The sequence below is a fragment of the Gorilla gorilla genome, chromosome 4 (assembly GCF_029281585.2).
Source record: "Gorilla gorilla gorilla isolate KB3781 chromosome 4, NHGRI_mGorGor1-v2.1_pri, whole genome shotgun sequence".
Taxonomy (NCBI): Eukaryota; Metazoa; Chordata; class Mammalia; order Primates; family Hominidae; genus Gorilla; species Gorilla gorilla.
In genome coordinates, this window is record NC_073228.2 from 52,789,525 (window position 1) to 52,807,322 (window position 17,798).

Here is a 17,798-nt window from a genome sequence, read left to right on the forward strand (position 1 = left end):
GTCAGGAAGCTTGAGGGACATAGCCCTCTGAAGCGGGTCTGGAGCAAGGGAGTGAGGGAGACCAGTGGGCAGGGGCCAAATCATGCAGGGTTTGTGGAGACTGTATTTTACCCAAGGTAATTGGGAGCCAGTAAATAATTTTAAGAAAAAAAAGTGATATGGGCAAATTTTAATTTTTCAAAATGGAGCGCAGGTTGGAAGAGGCAAAAGTAGAGGCAGGGAGAGCCATTAAGAAGCTACTACGGCTGTCTTGGCGACACATGATGGTGTCTTTAACCAGGGTGGTGCCAGAAGAGATGGAGAGAAGTGGATAGTTACAGGTACGTTTAGGAAGTAAAATCCGACAGGGGTGGTGACAGTAAACAGCCCTACCTCAAAAAAGATCATGGAAAACACTTCAGTTTGCTCATTAACCCATCAGGCGTCCGCCTTCCCTTAACCCTATCGCCTCGATATATGGACACAGCAGGGGGACGAGGGGCGGGGCAGGCGCCCACAAAAATCCGGGAACTTTAAACTGTGTGGACGTCAGCGGAGAGTAGAATAAAGAACACAGGAACTTCCGGTTACTCCGGAAGTGGAGGCTTCATACTCCTAAGCTCCTCCCCCGGCGGCGAGCCAGGGAGAAAGGATGGCCGGCCGGGCGGCGCGGTTGGTCCTGCTAGCTGGGGCAGCGGCGCTGGCGAGCGGCTCCCAGGGCGACCGTGAGCCGGTGTACCGCGACTGCGTACTGCAGTGCGAAGAGCAGAACTGCTCTGGGGGCGCTCTGAATCACTTCCGCTCCCGCCAGCCAATCTACATGAGTCTAGCAGGTAAGCCCCACCCCCACGGTAAGCCCCGCCCATTTGCCTTGCTCCCGCCCCCTGCGCCCCCAATACGCCTCTGCAATCCCTGAACCTTAGTTTCCCCACGAGGTCTCTTATGAATGTAAGTGAGTGAAGCCCCTAAGGTGATGAGAGCCTTACCAGCCTCTCTTACTTTCCCAGAAGCTTTCATTTACTTATTCAGTCAAAAGGGTATTTATTAAATACATTCGGGCTACAATGTCTAGGAATGGCACAGAAATCAGACCAGGGTCCCGCCCATTGGGACTCACAGTCCCCACGGGGACATGAGCCTTTTCAAGTGCAAGGCAGAGAATGATTTGAGCCCCTGAAAGACTCGTTGATTAGGAAGCATTTGGGATAGGAAGGTGTCAGTTCCGGCTTTGAAGACGTGGGGGCAGGGATCATCTTGGAACGTTTTGTGTGAAGGAGGGACTTTGGACTGGTACATTCGATTTGGACCATAGTGGGCAAAGAACCAACGTATTGAGCACTCACTGTGTGACAGGTGTCACAATATGTCAGGTAATTTTTATCACACCCTTTGAGATAGTTTCTCTAATCCCAGTTTTACAGATGGGGATTAGAGAGATTAAATGCCCTGCCCAAGGTCACACAGCCAGTATGTAGTAAAGTGGAGTTTCCAGTTCTGGCCTGTTTGACCACAAGCTTGTCCTCTTTACTATTATACCACTTTGCATTCCAGACAGAGGGAACAGAGAGAATGGATGCCCTGGGCAGATGTGGGCACATCCAGGAGCTTTATTTACTCAGGGAGCAGGGTACATGAACAGGAGTAGTGACCAATACGGTTGGAAAGACAATTTGGAGCCTCAAAAGTCAGGTTGAAGAATTTGGGCTTCATTTTCATAGGAAGGGGGTAAGATAGCAAGAACTCCTTCCAGGAGAGTAAGAGCAAATCCTATATTCAGGAAGGACAAACATAAACCCAGGTTTCCATAGATGAGTTCATCAGATGCCAACATCTTGATGGACCTGAGCAAAAGGAGAGGAAATGTCTGCCAAGGTAGAAAGATCATCTGAGCCCTGGAGTTCAAGACTAGCCTAGGCAACATGACAAGATGCCTTCTCTACAAAAAATAAAAGAATTAGCCAGACATTGTGGTCTTGCTACTTGGGAGGCTGAGGTGGGAGGATTGTTTAAGCCCAGGAGGTCAAGGCTGTGGTGAGCCATGCTCTCCCCACTGCACTCCAGCCTGGATGAAAGAGCGAGACCCTGTCTGAAAAAAAAAAAAAAAAATGCTGGGTGCGGTGGCTCATGCCTGCAATCCTGGCACTTTAGGAGGCAGAGGCAGGCAGATAACCTGAGGTTGGGAGTTCAAGACCAGCCTGACCAACATGGAGAAACTCCATCTCTACTAAAAATACAAAATTAGCTGGGCATGGTGGAGCATGCCTGTAATCCCAGCTACTCAGGAGCCTGAGGCAGGAGAATCGCTTGAACCCAGGAGGCGGAGGTTGCAGCGAACCGAGATCGCACCATTGCACTCCAGCCTGGGCAACAAAAACAAAACTGTCTCAAAAAAAACAAAAAAGAAAAGATGAATATCTCTAATTGCTCACTAAAATATGCATACATACGTACATACACCTTCCCCTATGTGTACATCTCATCATCTCTCATTCATTCAAATGGGAAGCTAGAATTTTGAGATTTCTCCTGGTTCTCTCCAACTTACAGGCCCTCTTGGCCTGCATTTGCGCTTGGACCCCATTCATGCTCTCTCTTTCCTCTCTGTGCTGGGGAGTTCACCAGGCCACATTTGTCTGTTTCAGGCTGGACCTGTCGGGACGACTGTAAGTATGAGTGTATGTGGGTCACCGTTGGGCTCTACCTCCAGGAAGGTCACAAAGTGCCTCAGTTCCATGGCAAGGTGAGTTGGAGGGTCAGGGTAGGCGTATGGTAGTAGCGTGGTAGGAGTAATATACCCCCTGGTTGGACCACACTGTCCAAGCAATCTGAGGCATGGGGTAATGCGTATGTGTTTGGGGCAGCTACCTGTTCTCCCCAAAATCTGCTGGTTTCCATAGAATTGGATAGGACCCATGTGTCCTGCCTCTGGATTTGGAGTAGCAGTATCTGGAAGGCTTTGGAGTCTCCCCAGAGAGTGGTGCTGGGCCTCTTAGAGTGGTTGAGATGCCCACCTTACTGCAGGGACAAATTCCCTTACCCACTGTGGCTTGTTTCCTGTTGCTTCTCCAGTAGGGGTCTGGATTCATAGTAATATGCTTCAGCTTGTCTAGCGAGGCACAGTTTGCTGGTACCTTTCTTTCTTTTGTTTTTGTTTTTGTTTTTTTTTTTTGAGACGGAGTCTCCCTCTGTCGCCCAGGCTGGAGTGCAGTGGCATGATCTTGTCTCACTGCAACCTCTACCTCCCAGGTTCAAGCAGTTCTCATGCCTGAGCCTCCCAAGTAGCTGGGACTACAGATGTGTGCCACCACACCCAGCTAATTTTTTGTATTTTTTTTTTTTTTTTAGTAGAGATGGGGTTTCACCATGTTAGCCAGGATGGTCTCAATCTCCTGACCTTGTGACCCTCTCGCCTCAGCTTCCCAAAGTGCTGGGATTACAGGCGTGAGCCACCGCGCCTGGCCTGCTGGTACGTTTCAATCCAGTATTATCTCATTCTGGCCTGTTGAGGTTGGCAGGAAGTATTCACCCCAGTTTTTCACAGAGTAAACTGAGGCTCAAAGGACCCTGGTCAGTGGTAGAGGAGGGGTTGGGACCTGTGTCTTCTGGATGGCAACTCTGTGCTGTTTCCACCAGGCCATACTGAGTCATCTACCCTGACCCATCTGGTCTTCCCAGAGATCAGGGCTTACAGTGCTGTGCCTGCTGGCCAGGATTGGGGTATAACTCTTAACCAGGCACTGGAGGGTGGCTCATTAGTCTGAAGAGGTACTGAACCTGAGGCTTTGGCCAAACTCCAGAGCTGAGGACCCAGCTGAGGACCTGTTGCTGCAGCATGTCAAGAATAGGTGGACTGGGCCAGTTGAGGGTTGCCTGCCCCTCAAACCTCCTTCATCTGCTCCTTTTTCAGTGGCCCTTCTCCCGGTTCCTGTTCTTTCAAGAGCCGGCATCGGCCGTGGCCTCGTTTCTCAATGGCCTGGCCAGCCTGGTGATGCTCTGCCGCTACCGCACCTTCGTGCCAGCCTCCTCCCCCATGTACCACACCTGTGTGGCCTTTGCCTGGGTAGGTAACCTAGCAGGACTCCTGCTGTCTCCTCTTATCTAGGAAGGTGGAGCTCTAGATCCCTATTAACACCCAACAGGGCTTCTACTTACCAGCTTCCCCTCTGTTTTCCAGGGCTAAAGTTGCAGCTGCAGGATGGTAAAGCCTGGGGAGAAAACAGGGAGGGTGCTGAATCGGGCCTTACCTTTCCAGCAGAGCCCTAGGTCAGGCTGTTTGGGAAGGAGAGAGGAAAGAAGGGCATTTTTCTTGTCCCGAAGAAGGAAGCCACTAAAAGACCCAGTAGGACAGTTTACAAACACAGAGGGGAGATGGGGGGCTAGAGAGGATGCTGGGACCACAGGTCTTTCCAAGGGCCCTTCTGGAGGACTTGGAGCAATCTCAATTCCAGCCCAGGCCTGGTGGGGAGTCACAGCCATAGTCTCTGTGTAGAGCTCAGCCTAGTCTTTTTTTTTTTTTTTTTTGAGACAGAGTCTCGCTGTGTCACCCAGGCTGGAGTGCAAATGGTGCAATCTTGGCTCACTGCAACCTCCACCTCCTGGGTTCAAGCGATTCTCCTGCCTCAGCCTCCCAAGTAGCTGGGATTACAGGCGCGTGCCACCACACGTGGCTAATTTTATATTTTTAGTAGAGACAGGGTTTCTCCATGTTGGTCAGGCTGGTCTCAAACTCCCAACCTCAGGTGATCCACCCACCTCAGCCTCCCAAAGTGCAGGGATTACAGTTGTGAGTCACTGCACCTGGCGAGCTCAGCCTAGGCTTAGACCATCCCTGGAGAAGCCCAGGTATGGTTACATCTGCAGGTGCAGAAAGGGCTGTCAGCTTCACAGTATGGCTGGTCTAAAGAGCTGTATTCAGGGCCTGGTACTGTGTGATAAGCACGGACTGGGGTGCAGATATGAACCGTGATGGCCTTGGGAAGGGTGTGAGAATAAAAGGTTGCAATGGATGTCTCTAGGTCAGAGCTACTCCTGTAAGCCTTAAGGAAGAAATTTCCATTCACTCACCTTCCTGCTCTCACAGAAGCCATTCACTCAGGTGTTGAGCACCTACTATATGCCAGGCACTTTGCTGGAGATCCAGAAGTCTGCCCTCTGGTGCTAATCATACAATTGAATGTAAGAGTACAACTATGAAAAAGTGCAGTCAGGGAGAGGTGCTTCAGGGGTGTGTGTAAAGGCAGACCGAGACCAGCATGGGGCCGTCAGGGAAGGCTTCCCTGGGGAAGGGGCATTAAAGGTAAGGTGGGAAGGATGCATGAATGTTAACTAGGTAAATTTGAGAAGAGTAAGGGAAGGCTTCTAAAGAGAAGTCTCAGAAAGTGCCCAGGTGGGGAGAGGGAGGGTCGTTCCAGGCAGCCTGACATGCAGGAAATCAGAGAGTGGGTGTGAGCTGGGTGGACTGATGGGTGGTGGATGGGGCCAGCCATGGAGAGCCTCACATTGGAGATCTTGACTCTCAAAGCATCAGGAAGTACGGAGGGATTTTATTTTATTTTATTTTATTTTATTTGAGACAAAGTCTCACTCTGTTGCTCCAGCTGGAGTGCAGTGGCGCTATCTTGGCTCGCTGCAACCTCCGCCTCCCAGTTCAAGCGATTCTCCTGCCTCAGCCTCCTGAGCAGCTGGGACTACAGGCATGTGCCACCATGCCTGGCTAATTTTTGTATTTTTAGTAGAGATGGGGTTTCACTATGTTGGCCAGGCTGGTCTTGAGCTCCTGACCTCGTGATCCGCCCACCTCACCCTCCCAAAGTGCTGGGATTACAGGCGTCAGCCACCGTGCTCGGCCTACGGAGGGATTTTAAATGAGGGTTGAGGAGAAAAGTTGTTTCATGAATAGATTTGCCCTTTGGAAAGCTCATTCTGGCTACTGTGTAGAGAACAGATTGAAGGGGGCGGGAGTGGATGCAGTAGACCAGTTGGTAGTTTTAGCACAGGGCCCAGTAGCTAGACTAGAGAGGTGGCATGGGTCTTGGGCATTGAAGAGAAGTACACTTGAGCTGTGTTTTGGAGGTAACATTAAAGCTTTTTAAAAATTTATTTCCTTAACAAATACATACATAGCTCATACTGTATGCCAGGCATCACTCTAAGCATTTTATAAGTATTAAGCTTGTTCATCCATAACAAGTGGCAAAAGACGAATTACAGCAAACTTACTTATAGAGCCAATTGGCTTTAATTTGTGATTCATGAATTGGTGCAGCCTCCGTTCTACAAAATAGAATGCAAGTTTCCATTGGGCAATAGCAGAACAGTGGGTTTTGTAAGGTGGGAACCAGGAAACAGAACAATAGAAAGAAACCTGATTGGTTAACATCAGATTTTTTTTTTTTTTTTTTTGAGACAGAGTCTCGCTCTGTCACCCAGGCTGGAGTGCAGTGGCGCCATCTCGGCCCACTGCAAGCTCTGCCTTCCGGGTTCACGCCATTCTCCTGCCTTAGCCTCCCAAGTAGCTGGGACTACAGGCGCCCACCGCCACACCTGGCTAATTTTTTGTGTGTGTATTTTTAGTAGAGATGGGGTTTCACCATGTTAGCCAGGATAGTCTCGATCTCCTGATCTCGTGATCTGCCTGCCTCGGCCTCCCAAAGTGCTGGGATTACAGGCGTGAGCCACCGTGCCCGGCCAACATCAGGTTTTTTTTATAAGGGTTAAAGCAGAGGAGACTTCCTTACTTGGGTAGACTGGACTCTCCTGTTTTCAGGAAAAAGTGGTCTGTTTTGGGACCTATCAGTTACCTTAAAGTTTCAGTTTGAAGGTCAAGTGCGGTGGCTCAGGCGTGTAATCCCAGCACTTTGGGAGGCCGAGGCGGGCGGATCACCTGAGGTCAGGAGTTCAAGACCAGCCTGACCAACATGAAGAAACCCTGTCTCTAGTAAAAATACAAAATTAGCTGGGCATAGTGTTGCGTGCCTTTAGTACCAGATACTTGGGAGGCTGAGGCAGGAAAATCACTTGAACCCGGAAGGCGGAGGTTGCGGTGAGCTGAGATCACACCATTGCACTCCCGCCTGGGCAACAACAGTGAAACTCCGTCTCAGGAAAAAAAAAAAAGTTTCAGTTTGATTATGTGGCATTTAGCATGAGTGACTTCATTTTCGTCTGGTCTCTTGGGTCTAGTGCGGGGGCTCAATCTAGAACAATGGCCTCCCGTAATTTTTGTTTAACGCAGCTTATAGGTATTATTATTCTCATCCCCAGTTTATGGATGAGGAAACCAAGGACTGAAAAGGTTAAGTCCAGCCACAGGTCACCGAGCCAGGGTTTGAATTCAGGCATCTGGCTCCAGAGTCCACACTTTCAACATCTTGGCTATGCTGATAAACTTCAAGAGTGGATTAGATGAGGAAAGAGCAGTAAGGGATGACCCCTTGTGTTTCTGCTTATAAGACAGTGATGGAGGCCGGGCGCAGTGGCTCACACCTGCGGTTCCAGCACTTTGGAAGGCTGAAGTGGGCGGATTGCTTGAGCTCACAAGTTCCAGACCACCCTGGGCAACATGGCGAAACCCCGTCTCTACCAAAAATACAAAAAAAATAAGCCAGGCCTGGTGGCACATGCCCGTAGTCCCAGCTAGTAGGAGGCTGAGGTGGGAGGATCACTTGAGCCCAGGAGGTCGAGGCTGCAGTGAGCTGTGATCCTGTCACTGTACTCTTGTTGCTCTAGCCTGGGTGACAAAGGGTGACCTGTCTTTAAAAAAAAAGGACAGTGATAGAAGCTGTGGGTGTGGATGAGATCACCCCAGGAGAGCCTAGTGAAAAGAGAAGGGATCTAGGGCAAAGCCCTGGGGAACCCCAAAATGTAATGGCTGGCTAGAGGAAGATGAGCCAGACACAGAGACAGAAGGAGTAGCCGGAGGGGCAGGTGGAGAACTGGGAGATAGTGTGCTTGGATTGTGCTTCCCGGGATGAGCACAGGAAGGAGAGAGGCTTCTGCTGTCCTGAATTTTACACGTGAGAACTGAAGGAGACCCCGGAATCTGGAGATACAGAGGTCTCTAGGGCCTTAGAAAAGCTGATAGATGGGGTGTGCTGCGAAGTCCAGGCTGAGCCTTAGACTCGGGAGGTGGGCGTGGGAAGGAGTTCAGGGAAGGAGGCTGTTAAACCTCTGGGAAATATTGACCCTCCTTAATACTTCCTATTCAACAACTATTAATAATAGTTGTGATAAATTAAGGAACAGGAGCCATGTGACAGGCTTGTCTGAAGCACTTTACATACATTTCCTTATTTCATCCTCATAGTACCCTTATGAGCTCTGAGTTAGATTCACAGGGGAAAAAAACTTGCCCAAAATGCACAGCTAACAAGTTACAAGGAATAAAGACAGGGTTGGTGTCCAGGGCTGTCTGGCTCCAGGGCCTGAGAACTTAGCTCTTCTTCTAGGCCACTCCATGTCCTGTGATGAGTGTCCATTGAGCATTTGCTGGGGGTGGAGACAGGGTTTAGCACTTGTGGAGGCTGAATCCCCTGCCCCAGGGAGCTAAGCGTAGTGGGAGGTGCAGTTCTGGGCAGCCTGGGCAGCAGACGGCAGGCAGAGTCAAGGGGTGCTCCGGTAGAGAGCCCTGGGAGTCGTGAGGTGGGGAGACCGCGTCCTCTAACTGGGGAAGTCTGCCAGGCCAGGGAAGCCCGGGGAGGGGAGAGGTTTCATCTGGGACTTAGACACATACATGTGTGGGGCAAGGCTTAGACACATACATGTGTGGGGACAGGGGATTGAATTCCAGCATTCCAGGAAACCTTGGCCCCATTGTAGCTGTGTGAATGGGAGTAGAAGAGTAGATGGAGCAGAGAGGCCCCTGAGTGCCAGGCTGAGGGCTAGGGGCTCTGATGTAGGCAGGGCCTGGCATTGGCACACACTGTCACAGGCTGGGTGAGATAAAGCCACCACTTCCTGTGTAGGCCTCTTGGAGCGAAGCAAATTTAGTCCTGGCTAAGAAAGCAGGAAGGGCAGGGAAGCTGAGGACGTTACACCTGTCTGCTTTCCTTTGGGGTTCTTCCACGGACACTACTTGTCTGGGCCCACAGCGTGTACCACCCACTTGTTCCCACCTCTACTAGAGAGCATGGGACAGCCCTGCCTGAACTCTGAAGAAGCTTAGAGCCTTCTTAGATCGGAGGGTCCCACCCCTTGTCTTCATAACATGTGCCAGAGGCCAGGGGTCACTTCACAGATCTGGTCTTGTCATCCCTGATTCTTGGATTTTTCACCTCAATGGTATCTGCAACTCAGCTTCCTTCTTGGAGAGGGGGGTCACACTTCCCCAGGGTAGCCTGCAGTCCAGTGTGACTAAGGACCCTAGAGAAAAAGCAGCAGATGGCCGGGCATGGTGGCTCACGTCTGTAATCCCAGCACTTTGGGAGGCTGAGGCAGGTGGATCATCTGAGGTCAGGAGTTAAGACCAGGCTGGCCAACATGGTGAAACCCCGTCTCTACTAAGAATACAAAAATTAGTCAGGCGTGGTGATGGGTGCCTGTAATCCCAGCTACTCGGGAGGCTGAATTGCTTGAACCTGGGAGGCAGAGGTTGCAGTGAGCCAAGGTGGCGCCACTGCACTCCAGCCTTGGTGACTGGGCGAGACTCCATCTCAAAAAAAACAAAAACAAAAACAGAAAAAGCAGGAGATGTTAGATGTTGGGGTGGTAGAAGGCAGATAGTTGGGCCCTGTGTGTCTTATGGGATGTGGGGTTCTGGGACATGGGACCCCCTCATGCTCTCACTAGGCCTTCAAGAAACAAAGCCTCAAAACCCACACTCCTGGGGATGGCCTAGTTTGGCTTTCCCAGTTGCTCTTGGGCTTCCCAGTTGCCCTGTGAGTTTCTGCAGGAGGGAGGGATCCTGAGCTGTATGGAGGGTGCGGCAGTGGACTATGACCTGGGCCTTCTGGGGCACTGAGGCTCCTGATTTCTGTTGGGGTGAGGATAGGAAGGCAAGGTCCCTCACCCGCCCCGGGCTAAGTCTTGGGGGAAGGGTACTTCAGCTTTGCCTCTGGGAAATGAGGAGACCCCGCCCTCCAGCAGGACTCATGATAACGCTGGCACAAGAAGGCAGCCCTTGCCTTGCCATTTAGGCCTGGGCTTGGGCTGGGGAGCAGCCAGGCGGCGGGTGGGGAGCCTACCAAAGCTCCGCATACCATGTCTCTTTGACTTCACGGAGTAGGGGCCCCTGCTGTGTGCCAAAGCCAGAAGGCCAAACCAATTCCCCGGGCCTTCATCCAGTCAGGAAAGGTCCTCAGGTGTAGAGAGGAGGGTGAAGTGGTGGGAAGCCCAAACCGTCTCTGTAGAGTGGTTTGTGTAGGTGGGGACTGATTCTTCTCTTCCTCTGTTAAGCAAACTACAAGAAGAGGTAGGTTGCGGCTGTAGTAGAATGATGGTTAGACTTCAGGAAGGACTTCCCATGGTCAGACAAGAGCTAGTGGAACAGGCAATGGCAGGAAATCAAGGGATCCTCTGGGATCATGGAAAAAGCCCTCCTTCTCCCATCCGCATCCACCTCTGTCTCCCTTCTCTCAGGAGTGAGCTGGGGCTGGCCTGCCCTGCCTGAGGCAGGGGGTGAGACATTGTGGCCTCCAGAGGAGCCCAGGATGGCAGCAGGCGTCATATTTAACATTCTGCCTCCCCCACTTCTGAGACACTGAGCTATTTTAAGCCCCACTTGTCCCCACCGCCATGGTGTCAATGACAGCCCCGAGCACTGGGGCTTAGCGCCGGGTCGAATTCCTGACAGATCTGGCTCACTTGGCATCCAACCAGTTTCACGGCTGTGATATTTTTGTCTCGATTTTCTTATTTCCAACAGACTGAAACAGCCTCTTGCTCTCCCTCCACCCAGTCTCCTATTCCACCCCCACTGGCACCCTGCCCCTGGCCACCCCCTCTCCTCAATGTTTACTCAAAGCTCTGGGTGCCTGCTGGGCAGCCTGTCGCCCTCCTGACCAGTTCCCCTCCCTGCCCCCCTTCACTTGAGCGTGGCGAGGAGTCCGAGAGTAGCCGTGCCTTGGCATCTTGGAGCTCTCCTTCCTTCCAGAGCCCATCTTTCCCCTTTGCTTGCTCTTGATGACAAACTCTGAGTGAGGAGAAATGGATCTGTTTGGTTCACATTGATGGGAACATGGCTCCAGTGGAAGGAGGAGGGGCTCTTCCTATAGCTGAGATGTCTCCGTTCTGGAATGGAGAGACCCTGGGGCCCCATAGTTTGACCTCAAACTTTGTGACCCTTGCGGAAAGGGAAGTTGAGGGGCAGGTGAAGGGGCGTGGTGAGAGTCAGTCTACTGGACCTGATGAAGGAAACTGACATTGATGGGCACCTACTGTGGACCAGGCAGCAAAACCAGCAGCCATTCAGAGGAGTTCCTTGGTGCCAGGCATTCTGCAGACCTCGTCCTCATGGCCTCCTGTGCAGTGAGCATCATTATGAACCTGTTTTGTAGGTGAGGCAGTGGAGGCTCACACATACTGGGTTATGTGTCCAAGGTCACACAGCTGCTTAGGGGCTGAGGCAGGACTTGAATGCAGACTCTGTCTCATTGTGAAGACTGGACACTCTTCCCCCAGCCTGGAGCTGTGGAGGTGGGCCTAGGCAGCTAGGAGACCACCCCTTCTCTGCCTAAACATCCTTGGCCTGCAGGGAGAGTGGGAGGCAGACATCCTCTTAGGCCTCAGTTCTATGGGAAGCTGACGGGGTTCTGTGCTGGTCAGGCAAGTGGAGAGAACACTTATGTTTCAGCCTGTCCTGGGCTCTGTGCTGTACGCTGTATTTGTATTGCTCATTAAACCCTTATCAACTATGATTATTCCCATTTTGCAGATGAGAAAACTGAGGCACAGCAAGGCTAAATAACTTGCCCAAGGACACACAGGAAATGCAGAGCCAGGAACTGAACCCTGGCAGTCTGGCTGTAGGGCTTGCATTCTTAATGATACCACTACCTCCCAAATCTGAGGAAAGGGTGAGAAGAGGAGCACCCCCAGAGTGGGATGCTCCCCAGGGGGGAGGGGCTTTTCAGGGGTGCAGAGGCCAGGCTTCAGGTGGGTCTCTGTGAGTGGAAGGCACCCAGGGAGGCGGTTGGAGAGGGGACCCAGCAGCCCCACCCATCCTGTGGCCCTGCGCACATGTTTGCCCGCACACACACCCCCTGCTTTCGGTGTTCTGAGCCACTTAGCTCAGTCCTGCAGTCCTCTTCTCACCTCCCCCTTCCTGCTGTGGGTGACAAGGAGGCCTGGCTGGCTGCCAGTCCCTGCCGCCTTCCTCTTCTCCTTCCCACATTGGCTCCAGGGCCACTCTCCTCCCTAAGGATGTCCCTGTTCCTGGCCTGCCAGGGAGAACTGGTCCATGTGATTGCCTGGGTCCCGTCTCCAGCCCAAGCCTGCTCTTCTCCCCATGCTGACCCTAAGCTTTTCAGACTGTGGGAGCAGTGTCTGAGAAGCCACCAGGTTCAGTCCTGTTGTGCAGCCTCCACGCCTGTCTCTGGGGAGGGGGCTGCAGCAGGGCAGAGCCTTGAGTCTGGTGGAAGGGACAGAGTGGCCATCCTCAAAGGAGGAAGCAGCCTGCCCTAGACCACACCACCTAACGCCAGGCTGGAAAGGAACTGAAGTTTCACTTGAGCCATGATTTGTCCCGGGGGAAGCTTGGGCTGAGAAGGGCAGGGCCTTTTGCCCAGGTCAAGAGGAGCAGAAGCAGCAAGGCTCAGCCCAGAGCCCAGGCCAGACAGGTGCACTAGGCGGCCTTGCGCCTTCCAGAGCTTGGCACCCTGAGAACCTGACTGGCTGTGCAGCAGTTCTGCCCCGCCTGTACCCCTTCTCCTCCCATTCTCTCCTGAGCTCCCCAGACCTGCATTTGGAATGCATCTTACTGTCTGACCTGCCTGCTACAGTGCCAGACAGAGTGTAGCTTCTTGCCCTCTCCCTCTGTCCCCTGCCTGGCCAGTTTTCCTGGTACATTGGAGCCAACTGAGCAGTTCCTGGCCTTTCCTCATCTCCGCCAGGCCTGTCCCACCCTAGCGCATCCCTCCCCACCTCCAGGCCATTCCCGGCCTGGCTTGCTGTTCCTTTGGTTGTCACGGTTTCCCAGCCCTTCCATTCAGCCCACCCTGCTTTCAGCAGTTTGGGCCTTTGCTGTGGACACAGCAGTCCCTGAAGAAAGTGCCAGCACCAACGCCCACAAGCTCTTAGGCTCATTCGCTAGATAACTTTTGTGTTCTCTCCGCGCAGCTAATTTCCAGGAAGAAGGCCTCAAACATTCCCCTGGGCCCTGGCCCACCACAGCCCCTCCAGTCCTGCCCTCTACTCCTCCCAGGCTCGGGAGCAGCCACTGGTCTGGCGGGTTGGGCAGGCCCAGCCAGGAGGAAGCTGGGCTTGGTTCACCCTCCTCCTGGGAGCCTGTGCCCCAGTGGGATCTGCTTGATCTCCCTCCCCTGCTGCTTGGAACACACCCCAAGCTGGCTCGAGCCCCTCCACCCCACCCACCTCATTCCCGCCCCCAGAGGCTGAGGTCACTGGCTCCCCTGGGCCCGGGTGGGGCTGTCAACACCTGCCAGTTGGAGGAGGAGGCAAGGCCCCTGGGGGCTGTTGTCTTAGCAATTGAGTAACTAGGGAGCTTGGCTCTACCGGAACTGGTTCCCAGGCCAGGCCGGAACCTGTGGAGGCTGCAGCCCCCTGTGGCCTTGGGGGTTTGGGGTGGCAGGAAGTCCACCCCAGGGACCCTGGCTGGGTGGGGGTAGAGGGACATAGGTTTGTTCAGAGGGCTCCAGGGGCAGGAAAAGCACATTTCTTGTCCTGCAGAGCCCCTTCCCAAAGGTGAAATGGATGTGAGCAAATGGGGGTCCCTGCCTTGAGGTCAGGGTGGGGGGCAGCATGCTCACCAGCCCCTCCCTCCTTAGGTGTCCCTCAATGCATGGTTCTGGTCCACAGTCTTCCACACCAGGGACACTGACCTCACAGAGGTGAGCATTCCTCCAGCTCCCCCTCCTGCACAGGGTGGTCCCAGAGGAGCCCAGAAGTGGGCAGAGGGGCTCTAGAGGGTCATGCCAACTCCCTCTGAGGAGCACTGGGAGGAGTATGGGGTGGGCATCCTAAACCTGTTGGTGCCCTTGATCCTCAGTGAGCCTCATCAGGTGGGGATGAGTATTCGCTCTTCTCGCCTGATGAGGCAGCTGAACCTTCGACAGGGGGACCACATGCTTAGGGGCACCCAGCCAGTGAAGGGTTGCCACAGGACATGACCCCATGGCTGTCAGACTCCACACTGTGCTCTGAATTCTGTGCAGCGTGGTCATGTCCTGGAGCCTCAGCAGGAACCCTCCACCAGCGTCCCTAAAGCCTTGTTCCTGGGCACATTTTTAAAAACTTGTACGGTGATGTGAACACAAGACTCAGTCGGAGTGAAACAGTGATAGGCAGGCCCAGGACCCCGGCCCCTCTCTGCCACCCCTCCACGCCCCCATCCCCGCGGGTCCTCTCCGTGAAGTCTCATGCTGGTCCCTCACCACCCTTCCCTGTCCTCAGAAAATGGACTACTTCTGTGCCTCCACCGTCATCCTACACTCAATCTACCTGTGCTGTGTCAGGTGAGCCTGCCTGGGTGGCTGCAGGGGCAAAATCGAACCCTGGGGGCAGAAAGGGGTCACCCAGCCTTCCCCTGGGGGCCTTCTTCACTAGTCTCCCAACACCTACGCCCCCCCACCCCCAACACATCAGCTGTCCTGGGTGAGGACTCTGGGGTAGGACTGGGGGCCCTGGCTCCTGATAAGGAGCTGTAGCACTTGCTGCCCAGCTGTGGCCTGTTTGGTGGGGAGAGGGGTAGTGACTTCAGGGGCCATGCACCAATGTTGGGGGGGAGGAGATGCTTCAGGGAATGCTGCTCGGGGGATGGGCCACCTGCCCTCTGAGCAACGCTGGATGGTGGGGCAGGACCGTGGGGCTACAGCACCCAGCTGTGGTCAGTGCCTTCCGGGCTCTCCTGCTGCTCATGCTGACTGTGCACGTCTCCTACCTGAGCCTCATCCGCTTCGACTATGGCTACAACCTGGTGGCCAACGTGGCTATTGGTGAGGCCCTGGGGGGCTTGGGCCATCTGCAGAAGTGCTAGCTTGGGGTGCGAGTGGGAGGTTGGTGCCATTCCTGGAGAAGGAGGTTCTAGAGAGACTCTTGGGGTAGAGGAATGGAGAAGAATTTGAGGTGGGAGAGAGAGGAGGCTGGGAGGAGAGTCCGAGGATGATCCTGGGGTCAGAGAGCATGGAGTTGGGGGCGGCCTTGGGGAGAAGGAGCCAAAGGAATGAGTCTCTCCTGCCCCCACTGGCACCCAGGCCTGGTCAACGTGGTGTGGTGGCTGGCCTGGTGCCTGTGGAACCAGCGGCGGCTGCCTCACGTGCGCAAGTGCGTGGTGGTGGTCTTGCTGCTGCAGGGGCTGTCCCTGCTCGAGCTGCTTGACTTCCCGCCGCTCTTCTGGGTCCTGGATGCCCATGCCATCTGGCACATCAGCACCATCCCTGTCCACGTCCTCTTTTTCAGGTGGGTGCTGCCCCCTGCCTGGTGCTCACCTTCTTTGGACCCTTCCTTGCCCACTCCTTAGGGGAGATTGGGGGCTCTGTGTGCCCATCTGCCCCCTCCCACCTTGCCTGCACGCACCCCACCCTTGTCTCCTTGCGAGCTGTCAGAGCTGTGTGCCTCAATGGGCTACTCCTTCGGCCCACAGCTTTCTGGAAGATGACAGCCTGTACCTGCTGAAGGAATCAGAGGACAAGTTCAAGCTGGACTGAAGACCTTGGGAGCGAGTCTGCCCCAGTGGGGATCCTGCCCCCGCCCTGCTGGCCTCCCTTCTCCCCTCAACCCTTGAGATGATTCATTTTCTCTTTTCAACTTCTTGAACTTGGACATGAAGGATGTGGGCCCAGAATCATGTGGCCAGCCCACCCCCTGTTGGCCCTCACCAGCCTTGGAGTCTGTTCTAGGGAAGGCCTCCCAGCATCTGGGACTCGAGAGTGGGCAGCCCCTCTACCTCCTGGAGCTGAACTGGGGTGGAACTGAGTGTGTTCTTAGCTCTACCGGGAGGACAGCTGCCTGTTTCCTCCCCACCAGCCTCCTCCCCACATCCCCCGCTGCCTGGCTGGGTCCCGAAGCCCTCTGTCTACCTGGGAGACCCGGGACCACAGGCCTTAGGGATACAGGGGGTCCCCTTCTGTTACCACCCCCCACCCTCCTCCAGGACACCACTAGGTGGTGCTGGATGCTTGTTCTTTGGCCAGCCAAGGTTCACGGCGATTCTCCCCATGGGATCTTGAGGGACCAAGCTGCTGGGATTGGGAAGGAGTTTCACCCTGATCATTGCCCTAGCCAGGTTCCCAGGAGGCCTCACCACACTCCCTTTCGGGGCCAGGGCTCCAGCAAGCCCAGGGCAAGGATCCCGTGCTGCTGTCTGGTTGAGAGCCTGCCACCGTGTGTCGGGAGTGTGGGCCAGGCTGAGTGCATAGGTGACAGGGCCGTGAGCATGGGCCTGGGTGTGTGTGAGCTCAGGCCTAGGTGCGCAGTGTGGAGAGGGGTGTTGTGGGGGAAGAGGTGTGGCTTCAAAGTGTGTGTGTGCAGGGGGTGGGTGGGTTAGCGTGGGTTAGGGGAACGTGTGTGCGCATGCTGGTGGGCATGTGAGATGAGTGACTGCCGGTGAATGTGTCCACAGTTGAGAGGTTGGAGCAGGATGAGGGAATCCTGTCATCATCAATAATCACTTGTGGAGTGCCAGCTCTGCCCAAGGCCCCACCTGGGCAGACAGCCAGGAACTCTCCATGGCCAGGCTGCCTGTGTGCATGTTCCCTGTCTGGTGCCCCTTTGCCCGCCTCCTGCAGACCTCACAGGGTCCCCACACAACAGTGCCCTCCAGAAGCAGCCCCTCGGAGGCAGAGGAAGGAAAATGGGGATGGCTGGGGCTCTCTCCATCCTTCTTTTCTCCTTGCCTTCGCATGGCTGGCCTTCCCCTCCAAAACCTCCATTCCCCTGCTGCCAGCCCCTTTGCCATAGCCTGACTTTGGGGAGGAGGAAGGGGCGATTTGAGGGAGAAGGGGAGAAAGCTTATGGCTGGGTCTGGTTTCTTCCCTTCCCAGAGGGTCTTACTGTTCCAGGGTGGCCCCAGGGCAGGCAGGGGCCACACTATGCCTGCGCCCTGGTAAAGGTGACCCCTGCCATTTACCAGCAGCCCTGGCATGTTCCTGCCCCACAGGAATAGAATGGAGGGAGCTCCAGAAACTTTCCATCCCAAAGGCAGTCTCCGTGGTTGAAGCAGACTGGATTTTTGCTCTGCCCCTGACCCCTTGGTCCCTCTTTGAGGGAGGGGAGCTATGCTAGGACTCCAACCTCAGGGACTCGGGTGGCCTGTGCTAGCTTCTTTTGATACTGAAAACTGTTTTAAGATGGGAGGGTGGCAAGGGATGTGCTTAATAAATCAATTCCCAGCCTCACCTGCTCTTGTTCAGCTCATTTGTGTGAATAGGGTAGGGTGGAGGGCAGGAGAAGACAGTTGTGGCGGTAGGGGTAGGTCCCAGAGCTGGCTGGAGGCAGTAAACAGAGGTGAGGTCTCTGCCTGGGCACGTGGCATGGGGAATGGCAGGCCCCAGAGGCAGAGCTGGGCAGAACTCAAGTCCAGTTGTGAGAGGGAGCTGGAGCCAGTTCTTTCCCTTTCACTTCCCTGGGCCATTGTGCTTCAGTCATAACACCCCCACCTCCCCACCACCTTGCAGATTCTACTTCCATCTCCTCATGATCCCCACTCT

The 17,798-nt window shown here is 54.3% G+C and overlaps 3 protein-coding genes across 9 annotated transcripts in view; 2 read left to right on the top strand and 1 right to left on the bottom strand.

Moving 5' to 3' along the window:
- The window catches only part of ERBB2 (erb-b2 receptor tyrosine kinase 2), a 40,379-nt gene extending 39,868 nt beyond the window's left edge, over positions 1-511 (bottom strand). For both annotated transcript variants that reach the window (XM_055388200.2, XM_019027084.3), the window contains exon 1: positions 373-511. The gene's annotated coding sequence lies outside the window, so the exon portion shown is untranslated. The remainder of the gene's footprint in view (positions 1-372) is intronic.
- On the top strand, positions 497-17,486 carry PGAP3 (post-GPI attachment to proteins phospholipase 3). Of its 6 annotated transcripts, XM_019027085.3 has the most exons (8): positions 553-812; positions 2,622-2,719; positions 3,887-4,039; positions 13,920-13,982; positions 14,545-14,606; positions 14,950-15,086; positions 15,345-15,549; positions 15,734-17,486. In XM_019027085.3, the coding sequence occupies exons 1-8, from the start codon at positions 632-634 to the stop codon at positions 15,795-15,797; spliced, it is 963 nt and encodes a 320-aa protein (XP_018882630.1). In that variant the 5' UTR covers positions 553-631; the 3' UTR covers positions 15,798-17,486. The 6 variants fall into 6 exon arrangements, with proteins under 6 accessions (XP_018882632.1, XP_018882633.1, XP_018882630.1 ...); XM_019027087.3 differs by lacking the exon at positions 3,887-4,039 and having other exon boundaries at positions 497-812; XM_019027086.3 differs by lacking the exon at positions 13,920-13,982 and having other exon boundaries at positions 589-812.
- On the top strand, positions 15,914-17,486 carry LOC129533777 (uncharacterized). Its single transcript, XM_063706427.1, has one exon. It carries the CDS (start codon positions 15,914-15,916, stop codon positions 16,634-16,636), a length of 723 nt encoding a protein of 240 aa, XP_063562497.1. The 3' UTR covers positions 16,637-17,486.
- Positions 17,487-17,798: the final 312 nt, after the last annotated feature.